Raw genomic sequence first — 21583 nt, 5'->3', positions numbered from 1 at the left:
GCTCCGGCAGCTGAAACAAAAGCAAAATGCCTCCCGGGGGGGGAAAAAATAAAAAAAGAGCAAAAGGGCATCGCTAATTGAGAAAGCACACAATAAAAGTCTTTTTTTGTTTTTTAAAGACTCCATTCATTCATCACTTGGAATAAAAGACGCGGACGGATGCTGACGGCGTCCTTTTTGCTTGGTTTCCTGCAGGCGGCCATGATGTTGGACTCATGCTGTCCAGAGGTGCAGAAGCTTTACGATCAAAGCAGCACAATGTGGCACGACACGTGTAGCATTTAGCCTCATCGGCGCTCCGTGGTCATTGTATTGCACTCGGAGCGTTGTTAATGCTATTCCCAGTTGCTGCCCAGCCGCCGCCGCCGCCGCCAAATTCTGTGTATTCAGCAGACAAACTCAATAACTTGAAAGGGCAGAGACGAGGCGTCTCCCCCCCCCAACTGTCTCCCGCTCCCGACTCTCTCCCTGGAGATGATTGCCGGGCCCTTTAACGCCGACTGATGAGCGTGCCTCTCCAAAGCAAACTCAAAACCGTCGGCGTCAAAATGTGGCGTCGGAAAAACGACCGTCTGATGGAATCCCGGAAGATTGAAAAAGTGTTTAGGGGAGATTGGGTCAAGCAGATCGCTCTGAAGGATCGGCAGGACTCACTTAGAGAACTTATCAAAATGAGACGAGCCCTATAATTGAAGCTGCAGAGCAACAACGGCAAAGAAGCAGCGTTTGTGATATTTCTTCATTTTCACAGCGAAGAAGAGGAGAAATTGCTGACGTCAGGGAAGAATCGTGTGTTTTTAATTTGGAGCGCTGTTGATGAATTGTTTTGTCCCCGACCTGAGCGCCGGGACACCTTGGAGGAGTCGGGCCGATAAATCTGAGGGAATTTATGGGACAGGAAATCAGAAATGGAATCAGAATATTGCGTTGTTGCTTCATTTGTTCCATCCGCTCATCGTTTTCCTCCTTGATTTAGATGTTTCGGCTTTGAACGGTTATTCCGATGTCGTATTTCCAAACTCGAGGCAATAAAGCACTTTAATAGATCCCCCCCAAAAAAGAAAATAAAAATGCTACTCTAAACTAAACAAATCTTATTCTATCAATTCCAAATATCTTTTGTTCGTCTGGAACTCAGATTTAGATCCTGGTGCCATAATAAGAGAGAACAGGGAGGTTTGGCGGATGGCGAGGGCGACACGGCGTTCGTGGCGTTCCCTGATCGGGGTTCGGCGCTAGCCACGGCAACTAGGTAGCAGCTAATTATCACAGATGCCAGGAAGCGTAGGATCCCCATAACGCCGACGAGACGAGACCCCTTAAGGTCAGCCTTTCTTAGACAAGCGGAACACGATTGGGGCTTAAGGGATGTTTTGTCGATGCAAAACATCCCCCCCGCCCCCGCCCGTCCATCTGATACCGTTCTCTCTTTCGCCTTCCCTCGTGGGGCTCCTCCTCGCAAACGTTTGTCAATCCTCAGACGGGCGCTTTTATTCCCATCTGCTCAAGTTTTCATTTGCCGTGTTTTCTTGTCCCCCCCCCCCCCCCTCCTAACCTCGTTTTGTCCGTCTGTCAATCAGGACAAACTCTCAGAGGAAGTGCAAAAGCAGCGCGGTTGCCCCGGAGACAGCGGCTTCCCGCCAGATAGCGGGCTGCCGCCGAACGCCCATCCCGATGCCAGCCTAGCGGAAGACGAAAAAGACAAAGCCAAGCCCGTTCTGGAGCGCCTCAAGGACATGGAGGTAGCGAGCGACCTTTTCTTTCATTCCTTGGCTCTCCTTTCTCTCCGCTACCTTCTGTCCTTCTCCGTCCACCTCTGGCTGTCCTTTTTTTTGGCCATCCCGTCTGCCACTCGTCAGAGTCCCTCTCGCAATTGTGTTGGAAAGAATGACAGCCCATCAAAAATCACCAAAGCCCTCCTTCGGGAGCCGCTGCAGGGCGTCCCTGCTTCGGATAGTCTTACTCTGTCGCTCTATTCTTCAGTCCGGCCACCTGAGACGCATCCTCTTCGGTCTCTTCACAAACGAAGGCTCTCGTAGTTCATTAAATTCGGCCCTCCCAGTCTTGCCTCCTCATCCCCGAGAGAAAATAGACCCTAATCACAGACGAGTGGCTGTTTCCTAGCCGTGAGTCATCATCCGCGTCTGGCAGGAAGTGTGGCCAACCTGTCCTGACCATCCACCTGATGAAGCACGCGTTAGGATTTAAAGGGTTTTATCTGCCATCTAATTCCAATCGGCCGCGCCGGTGATGGATGCGCTGACGGCCAAAAGCTGCGAGAAACAAAGCGAAGGCGATCCATCACTGCCTGCGTCGTGCTTAAACTCTACTGACGCTAAGTAAGCATTGCCCGGCTCTTATTTCTGGCGCTCAGCTGATTCATTAACTTGGCAGGTCTATAACCGGGGCTTTAAGTGAAGACACCCGGATCGTGGGAGGAATCCCCCAATCGGGCATTTTCCTTTGCTAAGCGATGAGAGCTGAAAATACCCAGTCGTCCTAAAGGGATCATTTAGTTTTCATTGATGAATGTTTGTCTGTGGTTACGTCGAAAGGTGCGGCAAGCAGGAAATAAACCCACAAGCACTTCCATGTGACGAATCGGTTGAAGCATGCAGTGTAATTTGTACATTTGATAAAGCTTTAGCTACTAAAAGCCTACTAGAAAGCTGCCGAAGTCGTACACGAGCAATGGATGGCTTCGCGACGCGATGAGAAACATTAAACACGTCAAGCCTAACCTGCTCTGCGGCGCCGCTCAATGCTACAGTACATTTTAGCTTCTTCTAACAAATTCTCGCCACCTGTTTTGTCAGCTAGTCTACCCCAAGTCTTCGATTTCATTCATTACGGTTTGCGCCCCCCCGTGGCTGACTGATGCGTTCGCTGTCTCATTATGCTTCCCATCATGGGATTGGCCGGCTCTACTAAAGGGCAGAGGGTGAGAGAAGCGAGGCCGACTGACATCGCCTAATATGCTGCCTGCCTCTGACAAATTGGAAACTCCCAGAGGATCAATAAGGACTTCGGCCTCGTTGCGAGGCGAGCAGAGGAGACGTTCTGATTAGGCCCGGACTCCAAACGGCTCGCGAGCACCCCAAAGTTCAGCGTCAACACTTCCATCCCCTTGACCTTTTTCCTCGTGGTGTTTGCACGTTTCCCATCCCCGGCCCAGCGTTGGCATCCGACCTTTGCAAGGCGCGTCTCTTCTCGAGTTTGATTGCCGCTGCGTGAAATGTAAACCGAAAGACATCGCGGTAGTTTGTCTCGCATAGGCAATATCTGTCCATGTGCGCTCCTTGCAGGACAAGAACTCTGCCTTGGCCTTGGAGAACGCGAGCCAGAGGGAACAGTACGAACGGTGTCTCGATGAGGTGAGTTCGTTTTTACCTCGCTGCGAAGACTCGCCAGTTTTGCTTACCTTGAAAGGTCCACGGCTTTCCCACCTTGCACGAACAGAACGAGTCACAGCGCTGGTTGAATTTGAGGTTTTAATGAGGTCCTCCGAAGCACGCTGCGATCCCCGCGGGGCGAGAAAGCCCTGCCTTTGAATTGACGATTTTAACAATTGCTCGCAAAAAAATGCACTGAAACCTCTATTTCTGCGAACTGCAATTATATTTTTCAGACTTTTCTTGAACTCTTGCACACAATTAGGAGTCTCCGTTGTCTGTCGGGGGGGGGGGGGGCTCTGTGATAATAGCAGCATTGCTCAAGGATGTTTTTTTTTTTGCAGGTTGACTCCGACTCAGCTAAAAGCGCTGCCATTATGCGTTCATTGATCAAAGGAGCTAATTTTGCTTTTGTCGTCGGTACTAATCTGATAATAGCGGTTGAGTTGTTAAAAAAAGAAAAGAAAAAGAATCTGCAGCCCTGGTGTGGCTGAAGTAACGCTTTGCATAACGATGGCACTCGAGTGCCCTCTGGTTATTTTGTGGGAGCTTGATAAGTGTTGTTTGGGGAGACAGCTCTGCTGAATCACTCAAGGAGAGAGGAGGCGACGGACTTCTGGGGGGGGGGGGGGGGAGCAGCATGTCTAGCAGGGACAAGTTGCCTAATTTGTCCTGGAACCAAACACTTTCAGCAGACTGAGCAGATCTGCCAGAGGGGGTGAAACACGGCCGAGGGGACGGGTGGATGGAAGATCCTCGCCGGGTGACTCCTTGGACTGTGTTTTGTAGATTCCGTCTTCGCACTCATTAAAATGGTTTGCCTGTCCGCTATTCTCCGGCCGGCTTCGGCGGGAATGAGCTCCCTAATGATTCCGTTTTTGATGAAAGGACGCCGCAACAACAGAAAGCTCTCTTTTCTAAGAGACGGGATGATCCTCCTCCTTCATGTTTCACCTCATTTGAGGTTTCCTTACGTGCATCCGAGTCACCCGGAGCCTGCCGAGGCGGATCTGTGAGACGCTCCTTCCTGTGCGGAGCGGGGCACGTTGCGCCGGATCCACTCCCGTCTACTCTTCATTCGATAAATGAGAGCGTGGGCACTCGATAAACAATCCAATATGTCTTCACACCATATTAATGAGCAATCAATGGGAAGAAATCGGAGCCTGCTTTTTGCATCGCCGCTGCGGTTTCAAGTGTGGGCGAGTGTTAGCCGCAGGGAGACCAGAACACAGACACCTGCTCGGCTCTTGTCAACAAGAGTCCAGAGGCTTGTGCATGTAAAAGACACGAGACACCAGGAGGACAAACTGCTGTGTGTCAAATAAAGCTCTCACCTGTGTTCCCTTCGATGATGCCTTGCTTCTCTGTTTAAGGTCGCCAATCAGGTCGTGCAGGCGCTTCTCACCCAGAAGGTTTGTCTCGCTTTCGGATCCATTTGAACCGAATTTTGCACTGATGGAATGAGTCGCACCGTTTGACAGGACGCCGCTTCTCACTCGCAGGACCTGAGGGAGGAATGTCTGAAGCTGAGAACCCGAGTGTTCGACCTCGAGCAGCAGAATCGCGCGCTCGGCATTTTGTTCCAGCATCGGATCAGGCCCGCCTCGGACCTGCTCCTCCAGGTACGCAAAACCCACGCAGAGGCGGCAAGAGTTCAAACCCCCGTGAGGTGTGTTTCGGGGCGGGAGGGGGGGGGGGGGATCTGCAGATTCACAATGAAAAGAGAAAAATGTGTGCAGAAGCAATAAACATCTCAGCATCGGAGCACCGTAAACCTTTTGACTCACAACGCCATGCGCCTACTTTCATGCTTTTGAAGCTGCTCCGGCGCTCCGGCGGGGGCTTAAAGCAAACCATCCATGACTTGATTCAGAAAACAGAAAAGCTCTTTTATATCCATCTTTATAAATACTTTCTTGTCTCCGAAGCCTTTTTTTTTTTTTGCAAACATAAAAGCAGCTCGCTGTCTCCGCAGCCCGCATCTGTTGCAATCGCTTCGGTTTTTGTTTATCCTGCAGCTTTATCTGTGATGTGTCGTTTTTTAATGTCAGGATTCTGAAACAACAAATATTCCTCTGCGTGTGCATTGAAACTTTCCCAAAGCAAACATCCCACGAAACCCTTTCTGATGCAGTTTTGATGCCAAATGAGGACACAACTGGTCTCCTTGAAGTCAAAATCCTTTTGGTTCTGCAGCCACAGAAAGCTCTGCGTTATTATTTAAATGCACCCTGCTTGATTTTTGAGGTATAATTACGAGCGGGACGGATTCTCTAATTTACCCATCTATTGTCAAGAAGTGTTTCAGGGCAACAAGGTCCGATTGGAAAGTGGGCTTTCACGCAAACATCTGCAGGAGCCCTCGCTGTTAATATGAAAATAACAAGCCAGGAGAGAAAGGTAGAGAAAGGAGGCGCAGGATCATCCAGACGAGAGGAGCTGGAGGATGAAAGAGAGGAGGCGAGCAAAGGGTGAAGAGGGGACGGTGCAAATGGAGAGAGACGAGATGGCAGAGGAGCTCGGGCGGCGAGGACGAGGAGGGAGGTTTGGGGGGGTGAGGGCGGAATAAAAATAGGTGGAAAAATGAGAAAAAGGGGGGGTAAAGAGGAGAGAGTGTTGTAAAGCTCTGTCAGCTCCAGCACCATTATTGGACAGGCAGGAGCGTTGTCAAGTGAAACTGCAATACAAAAGGCTTCTAGAGGGATATTGATGACGCCAATGTCAGAACCAGGAGGCGCAATCTCGCCGGAGACGCCTTCATTTTGATCCCGAGCGGCGATAGTCTTTCAGTTGTCTCCGCGTAAAAACGTGTGCGCGTTCACAATGGAGGGCGATCTGATGCCAACTCATCGCCCAAGAGCGTCGTTCCCACCGTGAAACGGTGATTGGGTGACAGACGCCCCCCGCGTCGTCTCCTGCAGCCGTGCATGGGAGAGCTGCTAAAGGAGCTGTCTGCAGCATGCAATTCAGAATCCTTGGGTGATTTATCCCATGCAGCAGCTGCAGTCAGGGCGCTAAGCTAAGCTAACGTCTGGCTTCTGACCAGGAATTCTATTACCCCATCTATAAATGACCTGATTTCGCATTTACAAAAGTCCCGCGGACGACGACTGTCAAATGAGCAGCTCTCGAAGTTTTTGTTTTTGTCAGGCGGGACAAAAGATATACAAGAAATAACCAAAACACGATTGATGGTTTTTTTGCTTTTGAGTGGGATTCTGCTCACGGCTTTTCACATCTCAGCAGAATTCCTGATGAAAATGTGAACCCCCCCCCCACCCACCCACCCACGCCTCAAACTGAGAGACACTTAATCACCCTGAGTGCATGATATCTCGTCTCGCTCTGGACGCTTTGCTTATCAGTAATTAAACGTCCTCTGCATCCCGAGGGGGGGGGGGGAGGGGGAATCTCGGGTTCCTCTGATAAGGAACCGGCACGGTTTTGATGCCGACTCCAAGGGTTTACATTCTTTGATGCCTTCGGCTGTTTACGTTTTCTACATTTTATCCCATTACCGGGAAGAACGCCGGCCGCTTCCTGCACGACACCTGGAAGGAGGAATGTCTCCTATCGCTGGAATTCGTGAATGACTTTTAAATCCCGACTGCACGCGCCTCGCCTTGTGCCAATACGAAATGCGAAACATCCATCCAAGTATTTACAAACAGAAATGAACGTCCTTCGGTCTTGACCTTGGCTTTGAACCTCAAATCGCTCAAATGGCGTCATCCACCCGTCCCCTCAACTCTCTTCCCCCTTGACCCCGTGACATTATTGACTGAATCCTTGATGAGGATGCTGAGGAGGTGAAATCCAGCACCCCGTGATAAGATCAGAGCCTCCCCATCAGCCGCTCCCATCCTGTGTGGGACCGGCGATGCGACATCAGTGTGACTTTCAAGATCTGCAGCTAAAATTATTTTGGACGTTTTGCTGGAAAATCGAGGCGGAAAACGGTGGGATGGCAGCGTTTCGGCCACAGGCGGCGCCATGCAGGTTGTTCGAGCCGCGGAATTCGAACAGGCAGTTTAGTTTCTCTCTGATTAGTGTCTGTTTTTTTTTTCTTTTCGCACCACAGGAAAGTCAATGCAAAACCCTCAGCAAGGTTTTTTTTTTATGGGATATAATAAAGCTGAAGGTGAATCTTTCACATGCTTTATGTCATTGTTATTTTACGAAAGGTGACTTTTGCTTTTATAACATCCAATCCCGATGAGAGATATTGTTCTGCTGCAGGTACACGGGAAGAGAACGCTCATTTAAACGGTCAAAGCACGAGGATGGGGCAAAGTGGGCACCCGCTTTTAGCCTCGGTAGGAAAGCCAGCCAGAGATCGGCCGATTTGTTCCAGCGTATTCCCAGTTTAAGTCGATTTGAGCACTGGGAAATCGGCGTAATTAAGTATTGTCCCCTTCCCTCACAAGCCACAAGAGTTAAATAAATAACGGAGGAGTCTGCAGACCGGCGTATGAATAATAAAATATATATATATATATATATCAAAGCAATCCCTTCTTCCCAGATGCAATTATTTCCCATTCACAATGGCTTTTTTTTCCCAATCCAGTGACACTATTGACTTTGAATGGGGACGTCTAATGTTGCACGACACCCAAACTGTGCAGCATTTGGAGCCTGTGGCAAAGAAATTCCCAAAATGTTCCATTTTATTTTTGACTTTTCCTTTACAAACTGAGAATATTGACTCCACCGCTTTCCTCCTTTCTGCCTCTCAGAAACTTCACTCTCGGATCATGGATTTGTCGGCGGCGGACTTGCTCCTGGAGCCGGAGAGAAGCAAGGCCTTCTTGCTTTCCAGGAACATAGATTCTCCCTCCAATGTAAGTCTATTCGGAAACACATGGAAGGCATTTTATCATTATTTATTATGTTGTCCAGGTAGGATGTCCGCAACCCCTCAAGAAATCATTATGAGATATGAAACTGTGACCCCTCCTCTGCTCCCAGCAGGAAGAGACGGCGTATCGCCGGGCACTAAGAGGAATAAACCCTTGTCATATTACCAGAAAACCATCGATTGTGACTCATTGTCAGTAAAAACTCCTCCATAGGACACTGTGGTACATTAGTCATCTTATGTATTATGCATTAAGGGTTGGAAATGGGTTCGCTTCATTCTCTTACCCCCGTGGCCCTCTGAGGATGCCACCCGAGAAACTGCAACTGCAGAAAAAAAACAAAAGTTTTTCCTCATTCGTCATGACGAATGAGTGACGACTTTGATTCGAAGCATCTGCTGTTTTTCAGCGAGCGCACACGGAAACTTGATTGATGTTCCGGCGTGTCGGGCGTTTCGCGAAACTGTCTCGGAGTAGCTGATTGGCTTGTCAAATCTCCATCGACTGTCCATCGCAACGCCGGCCATCTTTGAAGGACGGATCTAACCATCGCAGGACTCCACGATGATGCTGTCTCTATTCCGTCTCGTAGGAGGCTCAGTTTCGTGGAAAGGCTGGTTTCCCGGCAGCCAAGTGTCTGAGCCAGTCGAGCCTGACGGCGCCGGCGCCGGTTTACCCGCGCAGCAGCTGCAGCAGTAGTGAGTTGTCGCTGTCGAGCGCATGCAGCGATTTCTCTAGCGGCTCGTACACCTGGAATGATGGACGCTCCTGCGGGAAAATGGTAACGCCCCCCCCCCCCTAGGTAGACAAGACATAACAAAGAGGGACAGAAAATCCCTGTTTTGTTTTTTGAGGCTCATTATCTTAAAGATAATTTAAGAAAATGGATTTAAGGTGTTATTTAAAAATGCTGGTTGCATAAAATGAATGTTTTCAGTGTGACAGAATGAAATCTGCCTCTTCATTCGCACTTGAATTCTGATTTTTAACACCCACGCATGCGTTGTCGCAGTTAGTCGGGCTGACCCTCTCGCTCTTTTTTTTTTTTTTTGCCTCGCAGCCCTCACTGACCTGGGAGAAGAGGTTGACTTTGGGTTCGTCCGCCCCCGGCAACATCTGCGCCGCCCTGGAGGAGCAGCAGCCGACGCGGCGCAAGGAGAGCCACATCCTCCAGGGATTGAGAAAGCTCCAAAGAAGGAAGCACAGGAGCGCCTCTGCTTCATCCAAGGTCTCCAAGTCAGGCTACAAAGACTGCATGAACTCCAATGAGGGCATCTACTCCCTGGGTATTAAGAGCAGCGGTAAAGGGGTGTCCAAACCCGCCCATCTGGGTCGAACATTTGCTGTGGGGAAGAAATTCTCCTACGATTCCGATGATGCGGACGATGAATTGGCTCTGTCCAGCCGAGGAGATAACATTCCCACAAAGGACAACTGGTTTTACTGTAAGAGATTCTCCCACAGCGTCTCGGACAGTTTATGTAGCTGGGAGGGGGTTCAGGACAATGGAGGTGGAGGTGGCGGAGTTTCGGTTGAACTGTCTATGAAGCAGCCTGGTCATGACTCCAAAGGACACCCTGAGGAACTCCTGAGTTTCATTAACAGTTTCCTCCCTGAGGGAGGGAGACCATCGGCGTTTAGCAAACCATCTGTGCTGCGCCGCAATCCCCCTGACCCACAGTGTCCGAGTAACCTTTCTGACGCGGACGATCCGGAGGAGCTCAACTCTGGGTGGTCCACTGACATCCGAAAGTCTTTAGGACAACCGCCGGAGCGAGCAGAGAGGGATTTCAAGAGGCTTTCAAGGGACGCTGCCAAGCTGCTCACGCGGCAGTGGTTGCGAGGAGACCAGGAACGCACCCAGTCAGCAGACGGGAGGTCCAGGCCTTTTAGTGTCGTTAAGGAGCCCAAAGGGGGCAAGTGTACTCATTCTGAGGAGAGCATTTTGGCGATATTTGATGCAGAAGGAGAACCCATCGAGCTCTGTGCTAAGAAAGTAGCCGCAGGTGCTGGGACTCCAAATGACATTCAAGGCAGCAAGGCGGTTGCTAATTACGCAGAACTCGTCCCCCAAGACAGGCCTACGAAGCAAAAATCCGGAACTGCGAGAAACTACAGCGTTCTTGAATCTCCAGAGACGCTACCCGAATACCAACTGAGGGCCAGCAGGGAGGGCAGCGCAGAGAGGCTGTCCGTGCAGTTGACTCCGCAGAGAAAGCTCATCAAGCCGCCGAGCAGCCGCTATAATAAAGGTCATTCCATACCGCCTTTGAATGATTCTGCAGGTCTCAAGTCAAGTGGTTCAAAGATGCCTGCAGGATCCCCACTGAGATTGTCTAAAGGCTCCTCCACTGAGCTGAGCAATGGCGACACTTCAGGAGCCTCCGGAGCTCCTTCAGTCAAAATGTCCAGGTTCGTCAAGACTCCGGCAACCTGCTTGCAGAGCTCAAAGGCAACGAACTCCAAGTTCTCCAGTCGCGTCGACCTAAACGAGGGTTGCCCCTCCGGTTCCCCGCACCTCGCGAGGAGGCACCTGGAGTATTCTGACATCGGCGAACAGCCAACCCGAGACAAACACTGTGAAATCAGCAAAACTAAACTCAGGTCACCTTCTCCTCCCCCTCCCCCCGGACGAACCACCTCCTTGCTCGTTAGACCAAACTACGAAGGATCGCCTCAAGCACAGAAAACATGGATGGCTCAACCAACCGCTTTGAGGGGCCCTCCCCCAAGTTACCACACCTCACTTTTACCAAATATGCAAAATACGCTACCAATAAAGGATAAAGACTCTTTAGACTTGGATGCAGGCTACGGGACTGCACTTTCACCTCAGAAACTGGTCGACAAAACCAGTCAGCACCTTCAAAAGTCCCCCGCCACAACTCAGACAGCTACTAAAGGCACTTCCAAGAAGACGACCACAAATGACTACCTCCCTTCTGCAAACTCAGGGTGTGCTCCAGAAACTGAAAATGCACCTAAAAGCTCAAAGAATGTCCCTCCTCCCTATAGCGCCCTCAGGGGGTCCTCGTTTCAGAATTCAATTGCAAATAAAAGAGCGCCAACCCACGAAAATGTCAATCAAACTGGGCAGAAGACTTCTATGAGTTTACCTACAGCACTGCAGGACGCCTCTCCAAGTAAAACTGAACAGCAAAACAGTAAAGCAGTTGTCAGCCCACCCGGCTCAGCTTTTGTTTCCCCTAACCCAGCAGAAAAAACCTCAAAGACCCGCATCCCAATGGGATTCAAGGCATTTTTAAAATCCCCTCCCAGTCATAAAAGCAGTCCCTCTGTGCCAGGCAAGCAAGAGAAAGATCACATCAATTCGGTCTCCAAGGAGACTGTGTCTTCAAATTCTTCTGCCCCGTGTGATGGCTTTCCGCCGGTGTGCGTTGATTCAACACCCAACATGTCCATCACAGAGGGGAAAGGTGAAGTCCAATGTCGGCTCCTCGAAGAGGACGCAAACGCTTCGGTGTCACGAGAGACGGGGGATGTTTCCGAGAAAGGGAAACGGAGCAGTCGACTTTTCTCTCGATCGATATCTGTTACCACCAAACCTCACTTGAAGCCAGCATTGGGGATGAACGGGGCCAAAGCCCGAAGCCAGAGTTTCAGCACCAACTACACGGAGAAGCCCAACGGCAACGCTCCGGATGGGCCGGGGAAAATCCGAACTCAGATCATCACCAATTCCGGTGAAAGGGGGAACTCTTTGTCAAGACAGAGTTCCTTGGAGGTGCCCAATGTTGGGCTAGCTGAGAGCCCAATACACCCCCCCAGGACTAGACTTAGCCACTATGGAGGCATGACTGGGTCAAATAGTCAGAGCATTGTCCCTGATAGAGTAAAATCAGGCTCCAAAAGTGAGGGGTCACCGAGCACAGTGAAGGGCGAGGCAATGACCTCGCCCTCACAGAAAGAAGCTCGTAGCCTACCGATTAGCCATCGGATTGGCCTAAGGAACATCCGTAAGCCAGCAAAAGTTGCTTCTCATCCACAGCTTCAATCTCCATCCTCCTGTGTCTACAGTTCCCAAAGCTCCATGATGGAGACCGGTGGCATAACAGCCACACCCAATGAGGCAGAAAGAGAAGCCCAAACTCAGACAGACTCACGAAACAAAGCCGCAGATATAGAGGAAAAAGGTCTCAGCCCAACGATCTGCACTATCGAAGAGAAAGTCATGATGGGAATCGAAGAGAATCTCCACAAATGCCAGGAACAGGAAAAGGTTGCTGCCACCGAGTCCAAGCAGAAAACGGGTCCTTCTCTGGCAAACTGGTTCGGCCTCCGCAAGAGCAAGCTTCCAGCTCTGAGCGGCAAGAAAGGAGACTCCCCCAGGGGGAAGGAGGAGAGGAAAGACCAGAAGATGGGCTCCGTGCTCGCAGGCAAACAGACGAAGTCGGACAAAAAGAAGGAGAAGAAGAAAAACGAGAACCAGCAGAAAGGGGGCCCGGAGGTGCAAAGCGTGTCCGAGATGAACAGCAAGCTGAGCTCCATCATGGACCATTGCAACAATCAGATGGGCCAGATCGCCACCCAGATCCAGTGCAGCACAGCTTTTATGGGCAAAGAGCAGTTTGTGAAAGAGATTCTTGGCAGGTGGGTGAAACGACGCTTCCTATCAAAGACATGGCCGCCCTAGCGAAGCGGCTGTCCTATCGCATGACGGCTGACTTCCTGCCGCGGCTGTGATTTCCTTGCAGGAACGCTGCGAAGGGCAACGCCTTGTCTGCGTCGTCGCCGGGGATGCCCCCGCCCAAGAAGCAAAGCGACCTGACGGGGGATTTGGAGATCTGTCCGGTTGCGTCTGTAAGTGAGAAAACGCACCGCCACAATAAAACGCTGCTGATCATGTTGCAGTGGCGTCTGCACCAAGCTTTGTTTGTTTGTCTCCGACTGTTGGCACACACACACACACACACACACACGCATTCCCACAGGTTTTTCACACTTGCACAGTACATGTTCACAAACACATCCCCAAGCCAGCCGCCTCCTCAGCATCCCCCACCCCCCCGGAGGCGAGCTATTGATTCGCATCGTGTTCTGACTCAGCCTCCAATTCATCGCCTGCTTTTTCATTATCTTCCCATGCCAATGTTGTTGTTGTTGTTTTTATTTCCAACAACTATGCATGTAATTCATCCGTGTATTTTGGTTTTCGCCGCTAAATCCTATCTGCATGCTTCGACCGGGGGAAAAAAAGGTGAAAATGACCAACTTGGACTTTCGATATTGTCAAAAAAGACAAAAAAAAAAAAGGAGCGGCTGAGAGAGTTGGTAAAAAAAAAAAGGAGTGAAGACAAGCAGACTGAAAGGAGGAAGGGAGCTAGTCTATGCGGGAAATTTAATCCAGATGATGTGGAATTTTGATAACATGGAGGAGCGACTTATCGCAGCCACTCTATTTGACAAAGGGGCTATTTAATACCATCCGCCGAGCTTTCTCTCCATCTTCTCCACATAGAAATGCAACAAAAGCTCTTAAATTACCCCAAAAGCTTACATATATATATATATATATATATATAAGAATAAAGTCTTCCAATTCCCGAACAAACCTTTATAATATTCTTCACACCGTCGTCTGGAAGTCATAAAATACACGATTCAATGCGCGTTCAGTTTATTCTCCCTTATCTTCTATAAAGAGCCTTGAACTTTAAGAAAGGATATATATGTCGTGGACACGAAGGTTAATTCAAATTCTAAAGGACACTTGGAGTCTCTGCTGCGATGGAAGGGTTGGTATATATATATTCTTTTCTTTTTTTTTCGCAGAAGCTCAACCCGAGAGGTGAAAATGAGGAGGGACGCATCCCGGACACAACTTGCCAAGACCACATGATAGGTGGGCTTCAAATTAAATTTAGAATTTGGTGTTGTCAGTGATCAGCGTTCGCGGCTACAAGGACCTGGGCCGAGCCGAAACGGCCGTCCATCTGTTCCAACGCTCTGCTCGTCCAAACAACGTCCCATCTGTTGGTCCTGTTTGTAACCCAGCATGCTCTCTGATGCAGCCGGAGAGCGTGTCCTTGGATTGGATTTAATTTGCGTGTTTAAAGCAGGTGCTTTCTTGTGTCAAACCGTGCATCTGTTGCCCCGAGAGCTTTCGCAAACCGACCCGGCGCGAGGATGAAGCAGCTGCCGGCTCTCCGCTGGAATCTTAATGATCTTCATGCCTTAAATTCTACCGTATGACATTAACATGCTGTCTGTTCTCTCTCTCCCTGTCGGTGATTTTGTTAATGACCTCGTCACAGATGCCCGCTTTGCTCACTACCCGTTCCCGTGCATGTGAATCCAAGCCTTCCTTTCTTTTCCTTTTATCGTGGTTCCCTACTCTTCCCGGAGCGTCACATTCCTCTCCCTGTCACTTTAGGCTCCAGCTGTCAGATGAGAACCCTGGACAGCGGGATTGGCACCTTCCCCCTACCTGATTCCGTCACCCGTGCCAGCGGTCGCCACATCCCTAAATCTGAATCCAGTCCGGATAGGGTGACCGCCGGCTCCTCTGAGCTCGATCGGGAGCCTCCCTCCACTCACCGAGACCCCTCAAAGCCCGATGTGAAAGTGCCTTCCCTTCCAAAAACCCCCTCGCATGCCCCTAATAGCATGGGACACTCCCTGTCCGACCCCAGCGTGACCTGCAGCGCCGACGCACAAGACATTCAGAGCCGCCTGCCCAAATTAGCAAGTTCAGGTAAGTCAAGAATTAGCGTTAGCTTTACCTGGTCACCATGGTAAACCCTTTTCCCCCTATGGATGTTCTACGTAATCTCAACCAAATGTATAACCTTCGATATTGAAATGTAGGGTTAGCGTTTACAGTTAAGGGCTAGGACTAAGGGTCAGGGTTAAGGGCTAGGCCTGTACCCTGGCGTACTCCTACTGTGGAGCTGTCCGTGGTGCTGAAACGCGCCGCTTTTGTTTTGTTGTGTGGGGGGGGGGGAAAGCGTTGTTTCAGGGGGCCCTCCAAAACAAAGTGGTGCGTTTCAGCACCACGGACAGCTCCACAGTAGGAGTAGTGCCAGGTTATAGGGCTAGCCCCTCTGTCAAATTTTAGAACCCATTGTGGCCCACGAGTCAAAACGTTTGCCCAGGGTTAGGGCTAGGGGTTAAGGGTTAAGGGCTAGGGTTTAGGGTTAAGGGTTAGGGGTTAAGGGTTGTTGAATGATGTTAGAAATGTTGGAATTTTGCTTTCCTTCCTGCAAAAAACCTTCAACTTGTTTTCCGTCAGAGGCCAAATGAAATATTGTCACCGTACTTTGCACTTTTATTCAGCTCATTCTGACGCTAATGCGTCGAGGCTTTCTGAGCCTCAGCCCTTATAGCGACCCTGAAAACCAGAAAAAAAAGCAATTAGAGGAGCGCGTCAGCGCGAACACGGGTGTCTGTTTCGCCTCAATGCAAAGCACCTGTTGAACCCAAAGGCGTTTTTGCATCTTCGGTGAGTTCTCCTTTCATGTCATCACTGCGTAAAATCACATAGAAGACAGAACGGAGTGGCGTTGGCCACGTGGTGAGATTTTAATCTGCGAGAAGGCGCAGGAAACGGCGAAGGCTTCTCTGATGAGACGGCGTCAGCCCAACGCGGTCTGTTCTAAAAGAAAATGAAATCGGCGTCTGGCCAAAGACGGCATGCAGGCACGCCGATAATAAAGCAGCGAGTCTTCATTTGGTCTGACGGCCGAGAGATTTTACATCTGAGCCGCCTGGAGTCGGGGGCCGGGAAAGCCTGGCGGACGCCATTAATCTCTGATAGCTCGGACACGGCGCAGCGCCAGTGAAGGAGGCGGAAAATGAAGCCAGTAGATGGACTTTGATTGAACAGACGCCCGAGATATGCTGAGGAGATTGTCACTTTCAGACAAATTTAAATGATGCGTTTCCTGTCGTCCGCCTGCTGCTGGCCTTATTTTTATATATATATATTTTTTGCGCTTCTCTTATTAAGACATTCTTCTTTTCACACCCAGACGCAATCAGGACAAAGAGGTTGAGTCACGTCGCCCCGAGCAGCTCCGCCGAGGACAAAGCGGGAGAAACGGAGAAGAAGAAGAAAAGCAAGGACCACGATAACCCTGGCGTAAGTCACCCACGCCATGACGGACGCACATTAAAAAGCGGGATGTGTGGCGTTCCTTCTCAGGCCAGTGAGGATATCAGATCTTGTGTTGTTTTTGGATTTGGAACTCATTTGAAACAGAAAAAACAAACAAATTGATTTGCTTTATTTTATCATCTTAAAAAAAAACTCATTTGCTGAGGAGTACGCCGGAAAAGGAAAGCTATTTGCACCAAAAAAACAATTTGCGCCTTCCGCCACAGGCGACGCGTCCCGACCTGCCTCGCATCGCAATCACAGACCGTGCGCGAAACACGCGCGACGGGACAATGCAATAAGAAGACGGCCAAAGTTCCATTAAAGTCCGAGCGCTCGCCGTTTGCTCCTTGTGAACAGGAAAGAACTTTGCACACTTTCTCGGGAAGCAGCGACGCCGAGACCGAACCCGACGGCACCTGGAGCTCGCCGCAGAGGACGCTGGTCTGCAGAGCTAAAAAGGGCGACTCAGGTCCGGTTGAATTTCCAGACGTTTTGCAGACATAAAAGCTGTTTTCCATTTTAACCCCCCGCCGCCGTCCACAGTCGCCCCGGACGAGGAGACCCTGAAGAGAAGCCGCGCGGACAAGTCCTTATCCATCATGGACTGCTACCAGCACGATGTGTTTTCGCATCTGGACAAGGACGGCAGGAGGATGTCTCAGTACGGCTTGTTGCACAGAGGGACGTCCATGGACGGCCAAGCTGGCGACGCGCTCGGCGTGAGTACAAAGCAGCTCCTTGTCCGACTGCTTGTCTTGTCAGCGGGAATTTACCTTTGGTGGTTGAATGCAGCTCACCTTGAGATGACCTCTGACGCACGGGACCCCGGTTCTCCCCTCGTCAAGATGGGGAAACATTTCATTTCTCACACGTGGGTTGGAAGACAGGATTGGAAACGGCACTTCTGACGCGCTCCAAGGACGGTTTGCCTTTAGCGGATGACCCCCCCCCCCCCCCCCCCCCCCCCCAGAGTTTCAGCGAAATGTTGGAACAAAGTGAAGTTGAGCACTCGCTCGGGAGAATTGAGATTTCTCTCTCTGCAGCCAGGCTGCGAGTTCTCATCCTGCAGCCTGACCGCGGCTTAATTGGACGCGGTAGACCCCCTTTCTGAGGGCGGCGGAGGAGAGCGTGGCGCTTTCAGGGACAGGAAGCGGAGATAAGAGGTCAGGAGCTGAACTCGGGCAACATCCCGGCATCGGGTGTCGCCTGCGCCTGCCTTCCATCCCGTTTGCCCCACGTTCGACCGCAATCCGTCCTTCGCCGTCCCCTCCTCACCTCCTCCCGGGTTCTGGCCTGGACTCTTCTCCTTTTGCTGCGGCTCCGGAGACGCCGTCATTAGCGGCGGCGGCGGCGGCTTTGGTGCCAGTTTGACCCCGGTGATTTAAGCGCCTTTAACAACCTTTCAGAAACACTCAGCAGAGGGAAACGTAAAGCTCAGCGGCTCCCATCAGAGCCCTCACAGCCACACACCGCCCCCCCCCCTAATTCATCATCTTGACAGCACCTGCCGGTCCTGCTAACGCCGGCTCCCGCCCCCTTCTCCTTCTATCTCTCTCCTTCCTGCAGGTCTTTCTCTCCGCTCTTCTTTTCCGAGCAGTCTTCATCCCGTCCGTCTGTTTGCTTCCCCTGTTCCCATTGTGTGTTTTTTTTTTCTTTCTCTCATTTCCTGCTCACTCTCATCCAAATTGATGGAGGCGGGGGGGGGGGGGGGGGGGGGGGGGGGGGGGGGGGGGGGGGGGGGGGAATATCATTCGTGGCAAGGTTTCTACGACCCCCAGTCTGAAGACCCCCCCCCCCCCCCCCCCGAGCGCGACGCAGCCTGCTGGATCACCAAAACTAAAACGATACCAACAATAGGGCTATGTGCCCCCCCTCCGCCTCCTCCTCCTCCATCAGCTGTCCGACTGCAACACAATGCACGTCTCATTGAGATGCACAAGGACGCCTCGTGTGTCCAGATGAGACGGCGTGAGGAAAAACAACCCCCCCCCCCCCCCCCCCCTTCAACGCGCCGCAGTCAGCAGGTCCGCCGGACTTCTGTTTGGACGTCTCATTACTGATACGTGGAGCAGAACCGATTGCCTATTTGGCCTCTCGTGTTTTCAAGTGGGAAGTTCTCGCCGAGTCGTCCGCCTCCAGCCTCACTCGTGCTTGCAGCTATTTACACCGGCTTGCACCTGCAAGCGGCAAAGGTTCGATCCGCCGGTAATTGCATTCCGCCACCCCGCCCCCCCGACGCCCGCCAACATCAAATCCAATCTGCGATGGATACGACGGCCGTCTCTCTTTTCTTCCTCCGACCAAAGTGAGACAAGAAGCTGAGCCGAGACTCCTGAATGCCGATCTCGTCGCGTCCCGACGTTTTTCAGGGCTGGAAATATAGTCTGAAGGTGAAAATGAGATGCAAAGCAAAAGTCTCACCTCAAAAGTCTCATCTCAATTAGTCAACCGCTGACATTTAACCAAAGTATAGACATATAGTTCTTGCTCTTTCTTCCCAGTCCTCGTTGGCTTTCCGGGCTTTCCGGAATAGTTCACACCGGAGTTTGGCAGGTGAATCCTACTCATTTGGAAAACCAACGAGGCTCCGGAGGTTGCAGAGCCGAGGAGGGCGAGCTCCGTCGTTTCTCCACCTCCAATCCGCGTTTGTCAAACTCGGGGGGAAAGATATCCAAAATCCAAAAAGGCGCCGTGGCAACCGTGTAACTAAATAAAGCACAGCAATTGTGAGCAGCTCAGTTTGCAACTCCTGCTTGCTTGGTGGGAAGACCTACAGCGGCGTCGGCGCACCTCGGCGGGGAGGGGGGGTGCAGTTAACGTCTAAACGGCGCCAAAATTAACTCGAATATCAGCAATTAAACAACTTTAACAGGCGTTGCAAGCAGCTCCCGCGCTTTGCGGGAGGAGCCAATTAAAGCTGCTATTAAAGGGCTTTAATAGCAGCTCTAAACCCACAAGAGGCGCCGATAGAGCCGAGCGCCCGCTGACGGGCGTGAGCGCGGCTCGTTAGGAACGAGCGCTCATCATCACGGGACAGGAAAGGACACACCACGGTGGAAAAGAGTTCCATCCTGCAGGGTGTTTTTAGCGCCTCCGCGGCCGTCCCAGACCGTTCCTGATGCTGTTTACGGGCTCCGGCTGGGTTTAAGTCTGGGGGCAGATGCACCTCGCAGCACAATGCTAAGTGGCCTGCAGGTTTGGAGCCTCCCTCGAGGTTGGCTGGACTCCCCAGCGATGTACTTATCGCTCTCCCCCCCCCCCCCCCACAAAAAAAGGCTGCAATTGCTGGAGAGGTTTTCAGAAACCCAGAGGACTTCATAGCCTCTGAGGTGGGGGGTATTTTTAGCTTTATTGGGTGTTGTGTTTGCCTGTGGCGAGGCGTTTCGTCTTGTAGGTCATTAGCGATGAAGTATATTGTTTCAGATGCCAAATTAAAGCGTGAAGCACCCAAGAAACGGCGGCTCCACGCAGGCTCTCCATGCCGAAAGGTGCGCCGACCCGTCAAATCCACTACCTTCTCGACTGTCGCCGCTAATGCCCCCCCCCATCAAGGAGGCAAACTGCACCCCGCTAATTGAAGCCGTGTTCCGAGATGGCTGCATTTCCCACTGGGTGACGCATTCCTGATCGTGCCCATTAGCAGCGCAGATGTCCGCCGGATTTACAACAAGCCGAACGTCTCAGACGCGTTTAACATACCAGAACGGGCCGGTGAGCCCGGATGCCCAAGGCCTGCCAACGCCCGAGACATTAGAGTGGGATAAAAAAAAAAATCCCATTATAGATCGCTGTCAAGCTCCCGAGCGGCTTCCCGAGCGGCTGCTATCAGAGCAGCGTGGAGTTGAACACGAATTCAGCTTTGACATACTCTCGTTCATCCACAGGAAGAGATTCCCGCGGATCAGACCTCCATCGGCGGGAACCAGCCGGGCGCCCTCGACTTCTCCCTGGAGTCCCTCGACGAGCTGAACCGGAGCGGCTCCACCAGCGGCGGGAGCCTCCATCCGGACACGGGCTCGGGCGGCCGGCGAGGCGGCCGCCCTGCCGGGAAGAGCGGCGAGGGCTTCTGCGCGGCGGACAAGCCCAGCTTCCCGTGCAAGCCGGGGGCGGATCCCGCGGGCTCCCTAAGCGACTCCCTGTACGACAGCTTCTCCTCGTGCACCAGTCAAGGCTCCAATGGTGTTTGAGAGAGAGAGAGAGGGGGGGGGGGGGGGACTGCAGCGGACACTTCCCGTTTGGAGCCCTGTTCTTCCTTCGATTGGACGTTAAAGGGTACAGAAGTCCATGGAGCGGATGTCGTTGAACCTCGGGAACTCCTCCCTGCGTTGGCTTTTTTTGCATTTGCGAATAAAATAATCCTCAGTCGGGCTTGGGTTCTTCTGGAATTTGATGGTCCTGGTTTTGCGCTCACATATGGCAAAAAAATAAAGCACTTAGGGGAGACGGAGACGCGAGGACGAAACCTCAGCGTGACTCTGGGGCGCGGTGGAACCAACAGCAATACGCAACTCTGTCTTTCTTAGTTCTCTTCTTCCTTCCCCATGCTGGGGAACTTCGTATCGTTGCACTGTAAGAAATACTGTACAAAGTTCAAGTCAGTTCAGACAGCGATAAGAGGGGGCCGTCTTCTAGGTGGGGGGGGGGGGGGGGGCAACGCTGCTGGGCAACATCGGTGTTGATGATGTTTCCGCTCATGGCGGCGATCCTCCTTCTATCTGTGCAGCAATATAGGACCAACGGTTGGGCTTGAACGCACCACGTGTTTGTTGGTATAGCTCAGGGAACATACTGGACAAAACACATACAGGTAACAGGAAATACTGCAGTTTATTCTCATGTAGCATGTAGCATGGCAAAACCTCACCTTTCTCTCCAGAGTTCTACATTGTTGATTGATATATGCAAATCAGGAAGAAGAAGAAGAAGAAAACAGCATGTTAATTTGCCAATCATCCAGTTTTCAAGTCTGCTGTTTCAAAATGGAACTTTTCTTCTGGAACCCTTTCGGGAGGTCTTGTTTTTCTGTTTTTTTTTGTTGTTGTTTATTTTCAGCAATAAGAGCTAATACTAAAAATATTCTGTCACTTTATTGGCAGCAAATATTTGAACTTTGAGGCGAAGTCTTGCCAAATCTGGAATTGGACCAGCTGGTGCTAATCAAGAGCCGACATTCTTTTTCTTTCTTTCTATGAAACTGTTAATATTGT

General features: G+C 51.3%; 1 protein-coding gene across 1 annotated transcript in view; it reads left to right on the top strand.

Annotated features, from left to right (window-relative positions):
• The window catches only part of LOC137912249 (nck-associated protein 5-like), a 57640-nt gene extending 36660 nt beyond the window's left edge, over positions 1-20980 (top strand). Inside the window, exons 7-20 of the mRNA XM_068756599.1 lie at positions 1581-1742; positions 3306-3374; positions 4769-4807; positions 4898-5017; positions 8135-8266; positions 8871-9038; positions 9318-12868; positions 12973-13078; positions 14051-14120; positions 14652-14972; positions 16249-16358; positions 16734-16845; positions 16920-17095; positions 20261-20980. Coding sequence (XP_068612700.1) covers positions 1581-1742; positions 3306-3374; positions 4769-4807; positions 4898-5017; positions 8135-8266; positions 8871-9038; positions 9318-12868; positions 12973-13078; positions 14051-14120; positions 14652-14972; positions 16249-16358; positions 16734-16845; positions 16920-17095; positions 20261-20563 — 5439 coding nt within the window. The 3' untranslated portion in view covers positions 20564-20980. The remainder of the gene's footprint in view (positions 1-1580; positions 1743-3305; positions 3375-4768; positions 4808-4897; positions 5018-8134; positions 8267-8870; positions 9039-9317; positions 12869-12972; positions 13079-14050; positions 14121-14651; positions 14973-16248; positions 16359-16733; positions 16846-16919; positions 17096-20260) is intronic.
• The last annotated feature ends 603 nt before the right edge of the window (positions 20981-21583 follow it).

Source organism: Brachionichthys hirsutus, chromosome 24, assembly GCF_040956055.1.
Source record: "Brachionichthys hirsutus isolate HB-005 chromosome 24, CSIRO-AGI_Bhir_v1, whole genome shotgun sequence".
Classification (NCBI taxonomy): Eukaryota; Metazoa; Chordata; class Actinopteri; order Lophiiformes; family Brachionichthyidae; genus Brachionichthys; species Brachionichthys hirsutus.
This window is presented reverse-complemented; position numbering and strand designations above follow the sequence as displayed.